Raw genomic sequence first — 18,887 nt, 5'->3', positions numbered from 1 at the left:
ATGGAAGACCCGAGGACCCGACCCGGGAGCGGTATGGGTTCAGGTCTATATTTTAAATTATCAGCCTGGTCCGGGTCGGGTCCCAATCTATTACTTCAGGTCCCGGGTTTGGGTAATACCAGAGTCGATCAGACTCAGAGAACACACACACACACATTTAAATAAATTATTTCAAAAACAGCAAAAAAAATATTTTATGAACTGTCGCATACATTTTTTCTATGACGCTCAAATTGCGTTAAAAATGTAAGATAACATGCATGTGCTTTTGTAATGTTTCTCTGGCTACCAGTCAGCTTCTGAAGTGACTTTACCTTTGACAATTGGCTCTTTTATTTAGAAGGCGGGACTTATTCCAATTTTTTATAATAATATTATATATTATTGACTGTCTTGCTGTTATATCTAAAGTTTCGCGCAGATTCTGCTCAAAGAGCACAGAGATCATATCAAAGAAGTAAAGCTAACGTCAGGAGCCATGGCACTGAACGAGCAATCGTTATTATAATCCAAATGGACAAACAGTATAAATTATTATGCAAGTTGACTCGAGAAACAAAAAATGCAAAAATGCTTTATTCATCACTGTAAAGTGGACTTTTATAGCTGGAATAAGCATTAAAGGAATATTCCATTTTCTTAAAAGAAAAATCCAGATAATTTACTCACCACCATGTCATCCAAAATGTTGATGTCTTTCTTTGTTCAGTCGAGAAGAAATTATGTTTTTTGAGGAAAACATTGCAGGATTTTTCTCATTTTAATGGACTTTAATAGACACCAACAATTAATACTTAAAGCAACACTATGTAGTTTCCATGTAAAAATGACTTACAGCTCCCCCATGTGGTTGAAAGCGCAACAGTGCCTGGTATCAGACACTCTTCTGCAGGCAGGGGGAGAGGCGGGGCTGTGTTTCCTACCCTCCACCGCCACTTTCAGAGTGTGCTTGTAGCAGCTAGGAGGCTGCTCAGGTTGCAGCAACAGTACAATTTGTCCAGTTAAAAGTTGTTCTTTCACTGAAATAATTTTAGAGACATTATTTAAAGGTAAAAAAACTACATAGTGTTGCTTTAACTCAACACTTAACAGTTTTTTCAACGGAGTTTCAAAGGACTATAAACGATCCCAAACGAGGCATAAGGGTCTTATCTAGTGAAACGATTGTCATTTTTGACAAGAAAAATAACAAATATATACTTTTAAAGCACAACTTCTCGTTTAGATCCGGTCGTCATGCGCTAGCGTGACCCGACGCAATATGTCATGACGTCAAGAGGTCACAGAGGACGAACGCGAAACTCCGCCCCAGTTTATATATGTAACACGTGACCTCCCTAAGTCACTACGCATTTACGTTAGGTCGCGCTGGACCGGACCTAAACGAAAAGTTGTGGTTTAAAAGTGTATATTTGTTTTTTTATTGTCAAAAACGACAATCGTTTCGCTAGATAAGACCCTTATGCCTCGTAAACTCGAAACTCCGTTGAAAAAAACTGTTAAGTGTTGAGTTAAGTGTTAATTGGTGGTGTCTATTAAAGTCCATTAAAATGAGAAAAATCCTGCAATGTTTTCCTCAAAAAACATAATTTCTTCTCGACTGAACAAAGAAAGACATCAACACTTTGGATGACATTGTGGTGAGAAAATTATCTGGATTTTTCTTTTAAGAAAATGGAATATTTCTTAAGCATTTCAATCGTCAAGAGAGGAATATAACATGGATGGAACTTTCTTGGCAAGGAGGATTGTGCATCACAGTCAGGTACAAGGAGGGATAAGGCTATATGGGTAAGACAAACAGTTAATTTTCGCTACTTGTTTATTGACTTATTAATAGCATTTAGTTGAAGAATATTTGCAGATCGGGTCCAGTCGGGTCTGTGTCTGCCCGGAGGGATTCGGATCCAGCTTTTAAATAATTGACTGGTCTGCGTTAGTTACGGGTCCAACTTTCAAAATAAAAGACAGGTAGCACATTTACGGGTCTCTTCGGGTTCGAATGTTTGGACCTGTGTAGACCTCTATTAGGAAGCCACATCTGGATAGAGTGTTTTTCATTTAAGTTGGTTTATAAAAGGTTGAAAATGTGAATCAGATGTTGCTTTCAATGTAAAAAACATCAAAAATCGGCCCATGAAGATACTAAAAATTAAAATTCTGCCATCATTTACTCACTCTCATGTTGACCGAAACCTGTATCAATTTCTTTGTTCTGATGAACACAAAGGAAGATATTTTAAGGAATGTTTGTAACCAAACCGATCGGAAGCCCTATTGACTTCCATATATTATTTTTCCCGACTATGGAATTCAATGGTGCATCTGATCAGTTTGGTTACAAACATTTCTCAAAATATCTTCCTTTGTATTCATCAAAACAAAGACATTTATACAGGTTTCGGTCAACATGAGGGTGAGTAAATAATTACAGAATTTTCATTTTGGGTGGACTATCCCTTTAAGAGATAACACCATTAGCTCAGCATAAAAAACTATTTAAGTCCCCATCATAATAGAAAAACAACAGTGTGTGTGTGTGTGTGTGTGTGTGTAACTTACAGGAAACAGCACGATGGGTACAGTGAGTGTGACGGCAGTCAGGACAGCCACACGGACACACAGGATCAAAGTATCATACGGGTCGATCCGACTGTATGTATGCAACAGTTCAGCTTCCACATTATCTACACACACAAATACAATCATATTTAAAAATGTTTATGAATGCTGCTTTTTATATGCATTCTTATTAAATTAGAATGCACAATCCCCACTGATAATAGTTTTTATTAGTACACAATGACCACTAGAGGGCAGGATAACACTACTTCAAAATGAGCCTTGCATTCGAGGATTAGATCGGTGACATCATCAGTCATGTGCAGAAAGCTGAGCGGCTCTTAAAGTGCTCTTACACTTAAGCTTTAGATAGCAGTTTGAACTAATATTAAAATATTCAGTATGAATATTGATAAAGTGTCTGCTAAATCTTGAGCCCCTATAGCACCATTTTCTACCTCTTTATCTAGGCTGCCTCAAACATATCTATTCTGAGTCTTCAGGGCATCAATCTTTATCTTCACGGGTCTCAAATGCTTTTTCATTAACAAAATCTCCTCGTCACTCAATCTTAGCTGAGTCACGCCGAATTTCGAATTTCCCCAGACATCTATATGACCTTCACAGATTGCTGCCCATTTATGCTGCATCACTGTGAAACAGGTACTTTATGGAAGAAAAGCTGTGTCATGGAAACACATATCAATTCAAGTTGGCACGTCAGGTGTGTTTTAAGTCAGGTAGCTTGTTGTAGGTAGGCAGGTTAAGTTACGGTAAACGGAGCAACCGCAGCGTTTGTATTCATCCTCCACTACCCAAATAAAAATCCTGTAGTAATTATTAGTAATCCCGCTGAAAGTTTCGCATCCTGTGTGAAAGCACCATAGTTAAATCATTAATCTTGTTTTTGCCTACAACACAATCAACATCCTGGCATGAACAAAAATTGTCTTGGAATTTCTATTTGATATTGTCACAATATATGAAAGATAAAAGGAGGGTAAATGTAACAAAGGTATGATAGATAGATAAATAAAGGCCTCACCATTAAACGTCAGGTATCCAAACAGAGCAGCAAGGAAATACATGACGTACATGACCCCGATAGAGATGTTGGACACGTGCTGCATCTTTGTTTTGGTGGGGCTGAAATCACAAAATTACAAGATGTGACATCACAGATCAGTATAAGTGACGCTGACGTAATTTTGAGATAATAAGTTTGATTTCAGTCATTGATTTCAATCCCTGTCGTCTTACTTCAAGGTTATATTTTTAATGAATATTCTTTACATTATGTAGGATGAATCACAACTTTAGCTGTGTTTTCGCAGGCAGTGTCACATTATTACACATCTATTTTAATTCTAGTAACCTCACAGCTCTCAGCACAGTGAAACAGACGGGTAGCTGTGCACAAAATAATGGCATACATGCACAAAGTGACTCATCGCTGGTTTTAGACCTGCTGAAAAAAACTTTCCACCTACTTGCGCAGCTCGGTGTAAATTGGCAGCACCTCGGGGTGGCACACGAACGCGAATGCCAGGATGGGAACCGTGTAGGCCGTCTGATTAAAAACACACAGACCATCTCACGTTACCATGGATACCGCAGAGGCAACCATAACCCCGAACCCCACAATTTAAAGGCCATTAAACACAATAGCGCATTACAGAGAGCTAATTGTAGCTGTGATCAAGTCTGGACTTGGACGGGACTCAGACTTGGCTTCATTAAAAATGCCAGTAACCGGCAAATGGAGACAGACTGTGTATAACACCTCTGACTTTCACACTTATCACTGAGACAGTAAAGGACCAATGTGGGAAAATAGCATCGGGAAATGTGTGAGGTATAAATCATGTGTTTATCTGATAAAATAATGTAGGCTTAGGGAATAAATAATATTCTGTTAGGGTAACATCTTAAAACAACATGAGCTATGACTACTTGGGACCACAGAATAAAAATTATCATATTTATCAATAATATGTGACCCTGGACCACAAAACCAGTCATAAGTAGCACAATAGTGATCAGAAGTTGCTCTTTAATAGTCCATGAGACTTTCGGTGATGTTTATTTAAAGGGACACTCTACTTTTTTTAAAATATGCTCATTTTCCAGCTCCCCTGGAGTTAAATATTTAATTTAAATGGTTTTGTAATCCATTCCACTTTTAGCATAGCTTAGCATAATCCATTGAATCTTATTAGACCATTTAGCATTGCGCTAAAAAAAACCCAAAGAGTTTGGATTTTTTTTCCCATTTAAAACTTGACTCTTCTGTAGTAACATCGTGTACTTAGACCGACAGAAAATTTAAAGTTGCGTTTTATAGGCCGATATGTCTAGGAACTATACTCTCATTCTAGCGTAATAATCAAGGACTTTGCTGCTGTAACATGGCTGCAGGAGGCACAATGAAATTACACAGTGCCCGAAAAAAGCCCCTGCTATTGAAAGTTACTAAGGGGACTATTTTCAGCGGCTGCGTAATATCATTGCGCCTCCTGCAGCCATGTTACAGCAGCAAAGTCCTTGATTATTACGCCAGAATGAGAGTATAGTTCCTAGACATATAGTCAGTCTTAGTACACATTGTAACAACACAAGAGTCAAATTTTAAATAGGAAAAATATTGAAACTCTTTGGTTAGTTTTGAGTGTGATGCTAATGGTCTAATCAGATTCAATGGATTGTGCTAAGCTATGCTAAAAGTGGTAGCGCCAGTCCCGGAGATCAGCTGAATGGATTCCAAAACGTTAAAAATCAAACATTTAACTACAAAACTGCAGATTTCAGGATCTGAATACCATATACTGTATGAGTGAATCACGCAATGTTTTTTGTAACTGAAGTGTTTGATTTTAAATACAGTATATGTAGATGTTCAAATACCTGTGAGTTGAGATTAAACATGCGAGGGGTGCACCCAAGGCCACCCTCAGGGGTCATCTCCACTCCTCCTGGACCAGCCACACTTGTGTTAAAGATCACCACAGTTTTGTTATGAGAATAGTCAACAAAAGGACAAGGCACATGGAACTTTTTATAGATCACCTAATGGGAGAGAAGAGATCAGTTAAACAAGTCTTTTATATTATGCTCTGGTATCACAATCATTTTAAAGTGTCATATATTTTTATCAGTTTAGTCTTCTCCCTGAGGTCCACTTCAAATGTTAGTCCGGGTTTTCGAAAGAAAATATTGTTTGTTGTGACCATTTTATCTGACTCCGACTGCTGTTTTTACAGAGTTTGTCAGAAGTCTTAAAGGGATAGTTCAGCCAAAAATGTAAATCCTGTCATCATACAAACCTGTATACATGTCTTTGTTCTGATGAACACTGATCAGAGGCCCCATTGACTTCCATCGTATTCTTTTATCCTCAGATTGGTTACAAACATTTCTTAAAAAATCTTCCTTCGTGTTCATCAGAACAAAGACATTTATACAGGTTTGTAACTAAATGAGAGGGAGTAAATGACGACAGAATATTCATTTTGAGTGAACTATCCCTCTAAGACTTTTGACAAACTCTGTGAAAGCACTGTTACATTGTGACAGGATCATAAAACAATCCACACTGAAATGGGCCGCTCGGGGTGTCAGATTAAAAATAAACCTCTGTCTCCTATTTCAAAGGATGTACATAGACAGCACACACATTAAGATTACACACAGTGCACACATATATACAGCGGGAAAGATAAGTATTTGACACATCAGCATTTTTATCAGTAAGGGGATTTCTAAGTGGGCTATTAAAATTTAATTTTGAAGCCAAATATTGAATTCATACAAAAAAATCAGAACATTTAAGTATACAAGTTGAGTCATAATAAATAAAGTGAAATGACACATGCCATTTTGCAACTTGTTCTCTGTGTCATTTCACTTTACTTATTATGACTCAACTTGTATACTTAAATGTTCTGATTTTTGTATAGTGTTAATTTCGTCAGACGAGACGAGACGAAATATGTTCGTCAACGACCTTTTTTTCCATGACTAAGACGAAACGATGACGAGACTACACACATATTCAAAAACGCTGACTAAGACTAAATTAACATGCATTTTTGTTGACGAAAAAAGACGAGACTAAAATGTTTTGGATAAAATAAAAACTAAGATAAAATCTCTCTTCATTTTCTTCTTCAATCGTCTCTACTACATTTTATGCAATGAGGTCATATTTAAATGTGAATTCATTCATAAAAAGACTGCGTGCTCTTATTATGAAACTGCGCGTCTGTCATAACTCCAGACAAGCTCGCGCTGCTGAAATCTCCATGCTAAGTGTTCACAATGTACCATCCATTAGCAGTTAGTCTACAAACGTATTACATATGAGAAATATTGATATGTTTCCATCGGATTTTTGTAATTTTCATATGGTTGTTCAACAATTGCACGCACACGCAGCGCGATTCTACTATGGAAAAGGCATACGCGATCAGGTCAGTAAGAGTCTCGTGTGTAAAATGAGCCCACACACATTATGATTAATTTTTCACAAACAGCTAAAAAGTTTAGCATTTTTTCAGCATTGTGTTGATGTTTTTGTGTCGTATTCTCGTGTACCTGTTGTCTTCAGTAACTTAGACGGCTTGTCTTTCTGATCCACATTCGCTATTTACCAACATTGTTGATAATCTATACCTTATATTATTCAAGTATTCTGAATGGACAGTATATTGTGAGGACAAAAGCTTATTATTAGTAACTGATCGCTGTCTGGGTGCTTTCCTATCGCCCATCACTGAATGAATGGTGACGCAATTTACACGTAATAGAGATACGTCACCGCCATTAACAAAGTTGCATTCAACAAAAATCATTCAACAAGTGTAACCAATATTTGAGATGTGTGTAACCCTATTTGACTAAAATGGTTATCAGAAATAATCTCAGAAATAATTTCTTTTTAAGAAGACAAAAATGTTTTAAATAAAACTTGACTAAGATATATTAAGTCTTCTTTTGACTAAAATTACCGTAAAACTTCAAATAGCCCGGGGTTTTATTTTCCCAAACCTATCGTCACACCAGGCGTCTAAAAGAGACAGGCGTCTATAAGAGACAGGCTTTTAATTTAATTGTTCCAGCATGACAGCAGGAGGTTACCACATATTACGTTTTATTTATAATTTGAATGTGTTTAACAAATTAGTTTGTGTAAGTATAACAGTCTTAAATTATTGGGAGCATAAATAAAGCAAATGAGGATATGCTTTTTTATTGGTTGTTGCGTGAAATCTTACCCAGATACAACAGTGCTATTTTCTGATTGGCTATTGTGTAGCCTCTTTCTTTTTTTTTGGATGGGCTCGCTCGACTAGAACTCCAGGGGAGACGGCTTGATAGAGAGAGAGAGCAGTGCGGCCAGATACATTTTGGGCGCTGCAGCATATTAAATATGATAAATAGTGTTTACGCGTGAGAAATACAAAGTGTGGCGGAAAAGTCCCGACTCTCCCGATTGCCACTTCGCTACTGTCATCATCACTTCAAACCTGACGACGAACCTTGTTGTGTTTTCATAGTGATGAGTAACGGAATAACTGCGTCTGTCACGTGACATCTACCGGTAAGCAAAAAAAACTTTACTCGTGTTCAATCTGCACCATAGAACTGGCTTAAACAGACGATCTGACGGGTTTTAGAAGATTAAATACAGCCCGAAACTAAAAAACAGACCAGGCCTTTATTTGAGACAGGCGTTTATTTACCCAAACCTGTCGTCACACCAGGCGTCTAAAAGAGACAGGCGTCTATTTGGGACTCGGCTATTATTTTAAGTTTTACGGTAGACTAAAATAACAAGACTTTTAGTTGACTAAAACTAGACTAAAATGACGAGACTTTTAGTCGACTAAAACTTGACTAAGATACCTTGAGTTGTCTTTTGACTAAAACTAGACTAAAATGATGAGACTTTTAGTCGACTAAAACTTGACTAACAAAAAATGATATGCACAAGACTAAGACTAAGACTAAATTAAAAATAGGTGACAAAATTAACACTATTTTTGTATGAATTCAATATTTGGCTTGATGGCTACATCTGGTGGAAATTTTGTGTCAATAGCCCACTAATGCTATGTACACACCAAACGCGGGGCATCGCATTACTCGCTCTAGATTAATCGCGAGATTTAACTTTGTATCATGCAAATTTTTTCGCTCGAGATGAATATTTTCGACTTTGCATTGACTTTGTATGTATCTACTAGCGCAAAACGTTGAACTCGCGTCTGGTGTAAACCAATGATTAGAAATCCCCTTTCTGATAAAAATGCTGATGTGTAAAACACTTATTTTCCCCGCTGTATTATGCAAAAACAAAGTTTTATTTTGTAAGCGATTAATCGCGATTAATCTTTTGACAGCCCTAGTTTTAATTAAATGTATCAGTGAGTGTCACATGATCATTAAAACGAGAGGGAGAATGCTATGGCAGGACTTGTGTTAATTAATTTGGTATTATTCGAACAAAGCAAACATAATGAATACAAAGGATAGCACACAAAAAGAGAGAGGGATGTTGAGATAAGAAGAGAGCAAAGGAGAGGAGCAATGTTATCTTATAAGTTCAGGCATGATTTGAAGACTAATACAGAATGAAAATATAGTGCACACACATGCGTGAAGTGAGAGAGACCAAAAGCTGTGTGTTCAGATTAAAGCGCCCTTCGAAAACTAGGTCAGTGAGAGACACCAAACACAAGCCTGCTCTAAAAATACTATACACATTCACATTGAACCTGATGGTGAGGATATTGAAAAATCATCTCGCTAACTATATTTATACTGTGCTGCTAATTGGAAAGAGGGATAAAAACCTGTCACACTCACAGTGCATTATTCAGTGTGAAATTTTAAAATAGCAGAGCTTTGCTAAACAAACAGCATATGCCAGCAGAATCAAACATACCGCAATAAGGAAGAACACCATACAACTGAGAGAGAAACCACTGGTGTAGCCAAGGTACCCTGAAACAACAAGACACACGATAAAGAGTCAGTATGACTATAATACTAACATAACATTTCCCTAATGAATATCAGGTTATAATTATTGTTTCAAATGCATTGAGTTAATAACACCACTGTGCAGTCAGGCAGCCGTGAGCAGATCCAGCTGTGTGTTTAGTACAATAAACATAAGAATCAGAGGTTTGGGTCTTACCAAGTTGTTTCATTAAGGCCAATGGCAGGATGACGCTGCAACTTACAATGACAACCAGGTAATTGCCATTTAAATACCACTCCCTGTAAAATAGTTAGAAAGAGAGAAACGAACAGAGAAAGATATAAATATTGCCATTAATTCAGATGCCCTCAAACATGTATGACATTGACTTTGAATGTATTGCTTACAACAAGCTTAAATTTACATAACATGTACATTTCTGCATTTGGCAGATGCTTATTTAAAGCAATTTACAGTGCATTTTAAGTAAAGTTTAGATTTCATAAGTATCTGTGTAACTTGGGATTCAAACCCACAACCTTGTGTAATATCAACTGAGCTACAGGAAGCTATTATGCACCTTGAAAAATGGTAGATTATTAACAATCCAGCATTGGGTTAAAAAGGAATGAACCTAGCCGTTGGATTACACTAACAGAAATTTTTTATATTTCACTTACATTATATTTATACCCAATAATTGGGTGAAACAACTCGGAAAGAACCAAGCATAGGTTAAATTACAACCCAACCTCTCTCAACCCTGTACTTTTCTGTGCTCTCCTACAACCAGGGTTCCCACACCTTAGTTAACTTCAAATTCAAGGACCTTTCAAGGACTTTCCAGGTCCAATACCCTCAAATTCAAGGACTAAATGTGGGGACACATATCAAGTGGGAGCAAGGTTACATCGTGTTACCTTTTAAGATACATTGTTACAGTTCCCTTTCAAGGGAACTCGCGCTGTATCACTGTGGTGACACTTTGGGGACGCCTCCAGGGGTAAGTGCGTCTGAATGTGTATATCAAATTCAACCAATGGTGAGGCTTAACGACAAAGACATGAGAGCCAGGAAGTATATCGCTATCTGAAATATTGCCAAAGACGGCGTTACAGGGACGCTGGAAGTATGGCAAGGGAGACGCAGTGTCTCGTTCCCTTCTCAGGAATGTGCAGTTACATACATAACCCGAGACGTTTTCATGTGTCAAACACAACTATGCAAAAAAGCATTTTGGTATGAATCAACATTCGCATACAGAAGATATTAACATTTAAAGCGAACAGTTTAGCACGTGTGCTTAAAAAGTCTAGAATTTTTATGATATTATCCTACACTACACAGGGAATAATATGGATTTTTTTACCAGAAAACCTCTTGCATAAAATAGATTCAAGCACTTTCAGTGACTTCCCAGGGCCTTGGATTTTTTTCCCCCAGATTCACAAACTTTCAAGGATTTCAAGGACCCGTGGGAACCCTGTTCAACACAATTTCAAGGCAAGTTGTGTTATAGTCACGAAATATTTGATTAATTTATTTGTTTTCATGTCTTTTTCATGTCAGTCAACACAAATTTCTATAAATTGTTTTTCGTTTTCCTATTTTTAAATCATTGACGCTTGAGGTTGGGGTAAGATTTGGGGTTTGGGTTAGGATGTGCTTTTATGTATTGGTTACTACATGTTTTTCTTCCGATTTTAAAACTATTTTCGCTTGGAGTTGGGGTTAGAGTTGGGTTAGGATGTCTGAAATGTAACAAAGTCATTCTAACCCCAACCCCAAGAGACAATGGTAAAAAACAATAAGAAAACAATACATAAAATGACACGAGAAAGAAACTCGTGCCAAAAACAGGAAAAACTATTTATAGAAATTTGTGTTGACTAAAACGAAAAAGAAAAATCGCGTCCATCAACACAAATAAATTAATCAAATAATTTGTGACTATAACACGACTTGCCTTGAGATTGGGTTGTCTCCTTATACTGTCTATCAAATAAAAACAAAATGCCACAAAACATAACTTTAAACGAGTTGGGTTTGTCCCTTTTTGTCCAAACCCTGGGTGGAAAATTATGGCTTCTAAGTAACTTTAAATGGACTGTGCAAACCACATTTTAGTAACTATTTATTGATATATTTTAAGGAAGTGGATCCAGTGAGGTTCTTCCTTTTCCCAGACCCTTATGCCCAGATCATGGATGTGAGATTGAATGGGGCTCTATTAGGTTCCTAAGCCTGTTATTCTGCCCCCTATTAAGACCCAAAGCATGGCAGCCCTCAAAGAAGCACTGAATGAACAGGACTGAGTGATTATTAGGAACAGTCTGTACCAGATGAGACAATAGAGTGGCTACTTGTAGCCAAAGATCTCGAACATTATGGCCGTTTAATAAAACACTGTGACCTTAATGATGTGAATGGTACCAGGTACACTGAGAACAAATGCTGGCCAACAGTACAATAACGTTATCTCTGGAGGTCAAGTTAAACTGGAGATGATGGTTTGTGGCTGTGGTACTGGTTGAGTGAAGACAATTGCTTGTGTAATGTTTTTCTGCAGTGAGTCAGCAACACATAATAAATATGAGTTAATTCCTCTCTATAGTTCTTAGTGACCATTCTAGATGAATGTATGTCTGGTTACAAAATCCATAGAAACATTTCAATTATGTGTGCTTAATAAACTCGCTTACCAAAGTGACTTAAAACACAATTGTATATGATCGTTATACCATTTAAAAAAAAAAAATCTAATGGTGGCATGGTGGCCTAAGACTATTGCGCAGTACTGCATGTGTAGATTCTAGGCATGGGACGCCTGCGGGAAACTGCTAAACCTGAAATGAATCACCGCTTTAGCACGTCGTGATTTTCATCGCTCACCCGAAGAGGAGAGGAATTCAAATGAGGCACCGTGGAGTTTTTGAGGTGTCATCCAATGTGTGTATGTAAAGACCTTCTGTCAGGGCTGAGGTCCAGTCATCGCATCTGCAGTCTGCTTGCGTCACGCTCACATACACACAAACTATCCAGGCTAGGCAACCGACTGTTGTACGCAGGGAAGATCTGACCTTCACACACAAAGCTGCTCTGACCAAATCAAGTTGATCTATCACACTCGGTACCTCTAGACTAGCACACACACACACGCGTTTACACCTTTTGCAGTGTGACTCAGAAATCCTCTGAGATCTACAGTATTGATGACTTAGAAACTGCACAGTTCACTGAGCTACACGAATGTAAAATCTATTTGCCTATAATAAAAGGAAAAGAGCCTTAGAAACATTATAGACTAGTAATCAGACAAATCACTTTCCCTTTCAAACCATTAAGAGTAGATGGAGCCACATGCTTACATTTACGTCTTTCGCTGTCTCTTTGATCAAATGCTAATCTGGTGTCCTGATCTGGCCAGTAAACAGTGGAGAAAAAGATGACTTTTCAAGGACTACACAGATCAGGGATGTGCAAAACTACACCAAGGCAAGTACACCATCAGAAATAATTGTCAAAATATGTACCCCAGCTGTCACTGGGGCGATTTCCCTTTCAAAAAGTACACATTTGCACCTAAAGAGTTCATATAAGTACCTAAGAGGTACACATTGGTACCAAAGAGTGCATAATTTGTACCATAAAGAAATATATTAGCATCTCAAAATGTACACATTGGTACCAAAGAGTGCCTATTTGTACCTCAAAGATACAAATTAGTATCTCAAAATGTACACATTGGTACCAAAGAGTGCATAATTGTACTTCAAAGATACATATTAGCATCTCAAAATGTACACATCGATACCAAAGAGTGCCTATTGGTACCTCAAAGATACATATAAGTATCTCAAAATGTACACATTGGTACCAAAGAGTGCATAAATGTACCTCAAAGATACATATTTGTATCTCAAAATGTACACATTTGTACCAAAGAGTGCATGATTGTACCTCAAAGACACATATTAGTATCTCAAAATGTACATATTGGTACCAAAGAGTGCATATTTGTACCTCAAAGATACATATTAGCATCTCAAAATGTACACATTGGTACCAAAGAGTGCATGATTGTACCTCAAAGATACATATTAGTATCTCAAAATGTACACATTGGTACCAAAGAGTGCATATTTGAATCTCAAAGATACATATCAGCATGTCAAAATGTACACATTGGTACCAAAGAGTGCATAAATGTACCTCAAAAGATACATATTAGTATCTCAAAATGTACATATTGGTACCAAAGGGTGCATATTTGTACCTCAAAGATACATATTAGTATCTCAAAATGTACACATTGGTACCAAAGAGTGCATATTTGAATCTCAAAGATACATATCAGCATGTCAAAATGTACACATTGGTACCAAAGAGTGCATAAATGTACCTCAAAAGATACATATTAGTATCTCAAAATGTACACATTAATACCAAAGAGTGCATAATTGTTTCTCAAAGATACATATCAGCATCTCAAAATGTACACATTGGTACCAAAGAGTGCCTATTTGAATCTCAAAGATACATATTTGTATCTCAAAATGTACACATTGGTACCAAAGAGTGCATGATTGTACCTCAAAGATACATATTAGCATCTCAAAATGTACACATTGGTACCAAAGAGTGCATAATTGTACTTCAAAAATACATATTAGCATCTCAAAATGTACACATCGATACCAAAGAGTGCCTATTGGTACCTCAAAGATACATATAAGTATCTCAAAATGTACACATTGGTACCAAAGAGTGCATAAATGTACCTCAAAGATACATATTTGTATCTCAAAATGTACACATTTGTACCAAAGAGTGCATGATTGTACCTCAAAGACACATATTAGTATCTCAAAATGTACACATTTGTACCAAAGAGTGCATATTTGAATCTCAAAGATACATATCAGCATGTCAAAATGTACACATTGGTACCAAAGAGTGCATATTTGTACCTCAAAGATACATATCGGCATCTCAAAATGTGCACATTGGTACCAAAGAGTGCATATTTGTACCTAAAATATACATATCAACATCTCAAAATGTACACATTGGTACCAAAGAGTGCATATTTGTACCTCAAAGATACATATTAGTATCTCAAATTGTACACACTGGTACCAAAAAGTGCATAATTTTACCTCAAAGATACATATTTGTATCTCAAAATGTACACATTGGTACCAAAGAGTGCATGATTGTACCTCAAAGATACATATTAGCATCTCAAAATGTACACATTGGTACCAAAGAGTGCATAATTGTACTTCAAAGATACATATTAGCATCTCAAAATGTACACATCGATACCAAAGAGTGCCTATTGGTACCTCAAAGATACATATAAGTATCTCAAAATGTACACATTGGTACCAAAGAGTGCATAAATGTACCTCAAAGATACATATTTGTATCTCAAAATGTACACATTTGTACCAAAGAGTGCATGATTGTACCTCAAAGACACATATTAGTATCTCAAAATGTACACATTGGTACCAAAGAGTGCATATTTGAATCTCAAAGATACATATCAGCATGTCAAAATGTACACATTGGTACCAAAGAGTGCATATTTGTACCTCAAAGATACATATCGGCATCTCAAAATGTGCACATTGGTACCAAAGAGTGCATATTTGTACCTATAATATACATATCAACATCTCAAAATGTACACATTGGTACCAAAGAGTGCATATTTGTACCTCAAAGATACATATTAGTATCTCAAATTGTACACACTGGTACCAAAAAGTGCATAATTTTACCTCAAAGATACATATTTGTACCTCAAAATGTACATATTGGTACCAATGAGTGCATATTTGTAGATATTAGTATTTTAAAATATACATACTGGTACTAAAGAGTGCATATTTGTAGTATCTCAAAAAGAACATATTGGAACCAAATGTATGTCTATACTTACAATTTTAGGACCTTTTTAAATGTTACTGCCCCAGTGACAGCTGGGGTATAAGGAGCTCAGATGCCAAAGCCACTAAATGTCACTTCCTTCAAAATTGAGATGATGCTAACAGCACAACACTTTCGCTTCAAATCCACTTAATCCCGACCTCAGGCCATTCAAAAGTACCAGTTTGTTGATAAAACCATTAAGAGTCTAAAAAAAATGCTAATTTTAAAGAAAACATGTCAGATGCACTTAGAGGGTTTTGCATCTGAGCTCTTCATATTTTGGCCATTTTTTTCTAACAGTGTAGTCAATAATCGTCCCAATGACAGCTCTGGTTTGGGGTCATTTTCCTAAAGGGATTAAAAACAGCTGAAAGAAGCACTACAGTTGGTTGATGGACCATCCTGATCCATCTACTCACCCAGACATACTGTCCACCTTGAGAAAAGCCTGGATCACCAATGGAAACTCGTACTTCACTATGTACAAGTAGCTGGACATGGCTTTAAGAGAGGAAAGAGATAGAGGGCAGTTGTAAGATTCAACAAATACACAAAAATATACTGTACAGTAAACACCTTCTAATCCAGGGTGCATTTGTATACTTCAAATGATTGTGTTTATTATCCTGACAGCAAATGTCCAGTAAAGAGGTATTGCAGTTTTATATTTAGCATGCAACAATTGCCATCTCAGGCGATTTTTCCACCATGGTAGATTAAATCGCAGTTCAAATGACAAAGCTCTTGGAAAACAACTGGCAGAAAGTCAAAACAATATTAAAACACAGCATATATAATCATAATGTTATACTGTAACACAGGCCTGTGTCAAGTTAATTTCATGATTCTTTTCCGAGGTGATTTATTTATAGGGTCATGTTTGGCCTTGGACAGGCCCACACCGAATGTGCACGACAGATCTCCATAGCTTTTCCATAAACGGGGACACCTGTCCTTCCTTAAGTCCACAAGTCTTAACACATTTCAACACAGAGTTGACGATTTTAGAAATATGAGAAAAATATTTTGCATGAATGATTATAACACTACAAGTAAATGTATAAATAATGTGGCAATAGCCTGCCGAAAATAGGCAGTAGTCCCTGACCTTATAAACAATGGTGGGGTGGGTGTTACAATTCAGAATGCAGGAGTGAAAAATCTAAATAAGAACAATGATGTAAGGTGTAAATAAGAGATGTATGACATCAATCCATTTTAGGTCCGTCAATTTTATTCACAGAGGTGTTAGTGTGTTATTGTGTAGCGTCCTTCAAAGGGTCAATAAACAATACAGTGTGTCTCCTGAGATCCTAGCACCTCACCTCCAATATTCTGCAAGGTGATTGCAATGCCAGCAGCCATTTTTCCTGGTGTGCCAAAGGCTCGTTGGCCCAACTGTTCATAAGCTCTAATACCTGACAATAAAGAACAAAAAAACATAAATATCCACTAATATAACACAACAGAACTCATACCACAGCCTACCACATCAAATCTGACAACACTCTTTAGTCATCGCATATTCACAATACAGTTTATCTTTTTGTACTTACACATCATATACTACATCATATGTGAGGTCTGACAATCTGCCAAGGTGACAAACATGGGTTTCTGGCAACCGTGGGCTAGTACGGTTGACAAAGCATTGTGAATGAAAGCCACAATTGATCAAGCACAGCAAAGCTTTGCTATTTTTAGCCTAATGCCCGCCAGAAATATTCTGGCCAATTAAAACGTCTCACACAGGAGAGAAACAGATGGTCACAGAGTCGTGAGCGAGACACGTCACAGAACAGCTAACGGCTCCATCAAAACACTTTATTTTTCCCATGATGCTTGGACACATTGTAAACTTGATTACAGAAGAGAGCATAGTACTGGTCTGGGGTCAGTCTAATGCAATACTTACCCACAACCCCGGAGGATTTTAGAAGCAGGTGAATGGAGTATGAAGACAGACCAGCTACAGCAGTGAGGAGAATTCTGGGAGACACAAGACAAGACTCAGTTGGCACAAAATGTCACATCTGAAACATAGTCATGATACTGTGCAGCCATGTGTTAGATTTCAAGGAATAGTTCACCAAAAAATGAAAATTCCCCCATGTCTTAAATAATACAATTTTGTCATCATTTACTCACGCTCATGTTGTTTTTAAACCTGGTTGAGTTTATTCTGTTGAACACAAAAGAAGATATTTTGATCATAGATGATAAGCACACAGTTGATGGTACCCATTGACCGTCAACTATGTGCTTACCATCATTTATCAAAATATCTTCTTCAACAGAATAAAGAAACTCATATTTATTTTTGAGTGAACTATCCCTTTAATGGCATCCAATAAAGAGTGGTCAAATAATGGTCTCTAGCTGTTACTGGGGGCAGTACCCTTTTAAAAATACACCATTCATCATATTATGAGTTCATATTAGTACTTCAGAGGTAAATACTGGTACCAAATGTATACATATCTATACCTAAATTATTCATATTACGACTTTTGTCGTAATATGTAGTGTAGTGTGTAAATTCTTGCAGCATCTAGTGGTGAGGTTGCGAATTGCAACCTACTGCTTAGGCCGGTGACACACTGGATGTGTGGCGTATCTGTTGCGTGTCAGTTGCGTGGCGGCTGCGTCGCGTTTTCTGTGTCTGTACATACCAGAAGCATGCCTGACTCGGCGCTGACGCGCTGCTGTTGCTATAGGTGACACATATTTTGGCTGGAAACGCTTCCAAGACGCTTGCGTGTGGCGTGAAAAATAGGCGTCGGTTCTATTTCTAGCAAGCACACGACGCGCGTCTCATGCAGGCAGTCTGCAAGCTCTAACCTGTTAACATGGAAGCCGAATTAAAAACGGACACGCCACGCAGCTGAGACGCTTACGCCACGCATCCAGTGTGTCACCGGCCTTAGTCCACTGCTCGCCTCTCGCTGTGACGAACTTTGCATTGTGCTGCCTCGAAAAAAGAAGTCACGGGCCGCCACTGCTGGTTACAGTACTGACCCTAATGGCGCTTTTCCATTGCATAGTACCCCACAGTTTGGTTTAGTTTGGATCAGGTCAGCTTACTTTTGGGAGCTTTTCCACTGGGTGCAGTACATAGTACCCGATACTTTTTTCGTACCACCTCGTTTGGGGTTCCAAGCGACCCGAGCTGATACCAAACGTGACGCGAAAACACTGTAGATCACTGATTGGTCTGAGAGAATCATCACGTCATCGCTATAATGTAAAATATTAGTTTTACCTCAGTGCTAGCTTGCGCTGTCTCGAGCAAATATGTTGTCATCTGTGCACTGCTATAAGTTCCCAAACTCCCATTTAGCGATGAAAAACATCCACAGGTTGAGAATCCGTGACACCATAACAGTTTTTTCCAGACTTG

General features: G+C 37.6%; 1 protein-coding gene across 2 annotated transcripts in view; it reads right to left on the bottom strand.

Moving 5' to 3' along the window:
- Window positions 1-18,887, bottom strand: part of slc38a3a (solute carrier family 38 member 3a) — a 61,003-nt gene that overhangs the window by 10,004 nt on the left and 32,112 nt on the right. For both annotated transcript variants that reach the window (XM_065240984.1, XM_065240986.2), the window contains 9 exons: window positions 17,403-17,476; window positions 16,813-16,905; window positions 15,907-15,988; window positions 9,764-9,846; window positions 9,509-9,567; window positions 5,467-5,628; window positions 4,053-4,132; window positions 3,608-3,708; window positions 2,563-2,687 (listed from right to left, as the gene is read on the bottom strand). In XM_065240984.1, coding sequence (XP_065097056.1) covers window positions 2,563-2,687; window positions 3,608-3,708; window positions 4,053-4,132; window positions 5,467-5,628; window positions 9,509-9,567; window positions 9,764-9,846; window positions 15,907-15,988; window positions 16,813-16,905; window positions 17,403-17,476 — 859 coding nt within the window. The remainder of the gene's footprint in view (window positions 1-2,562; window positions 2,688-3,607; window positions 3,709-4,052; window positions 4,133-5,466; window positions 5,629-9,508; window positions 9,568-9,763; window positions 9,847-15,906; window positions 15,989-16,812; window positions 16,906-17,402; window positions 17,477-18,887) is intronic.

This window comes from Paramisgurnus dabryanus, chromosome 14 (genome assembly GCF_030506205.2).
Source record: "Paramisgurnus dabryanus chromosome 14, PD_genome_1.1, whole genome shotgun sequence".
Lineage (NCBI taxonomy): Eukaryota > Metazoa > Chordata > Actinopteri > Cypriniformes > Cobitidae > Paramisgurnus > Paramisgurnus dabryanus.
This window is presented reverse-complemented; position numbering and strand designations above follow the sequence as displayed.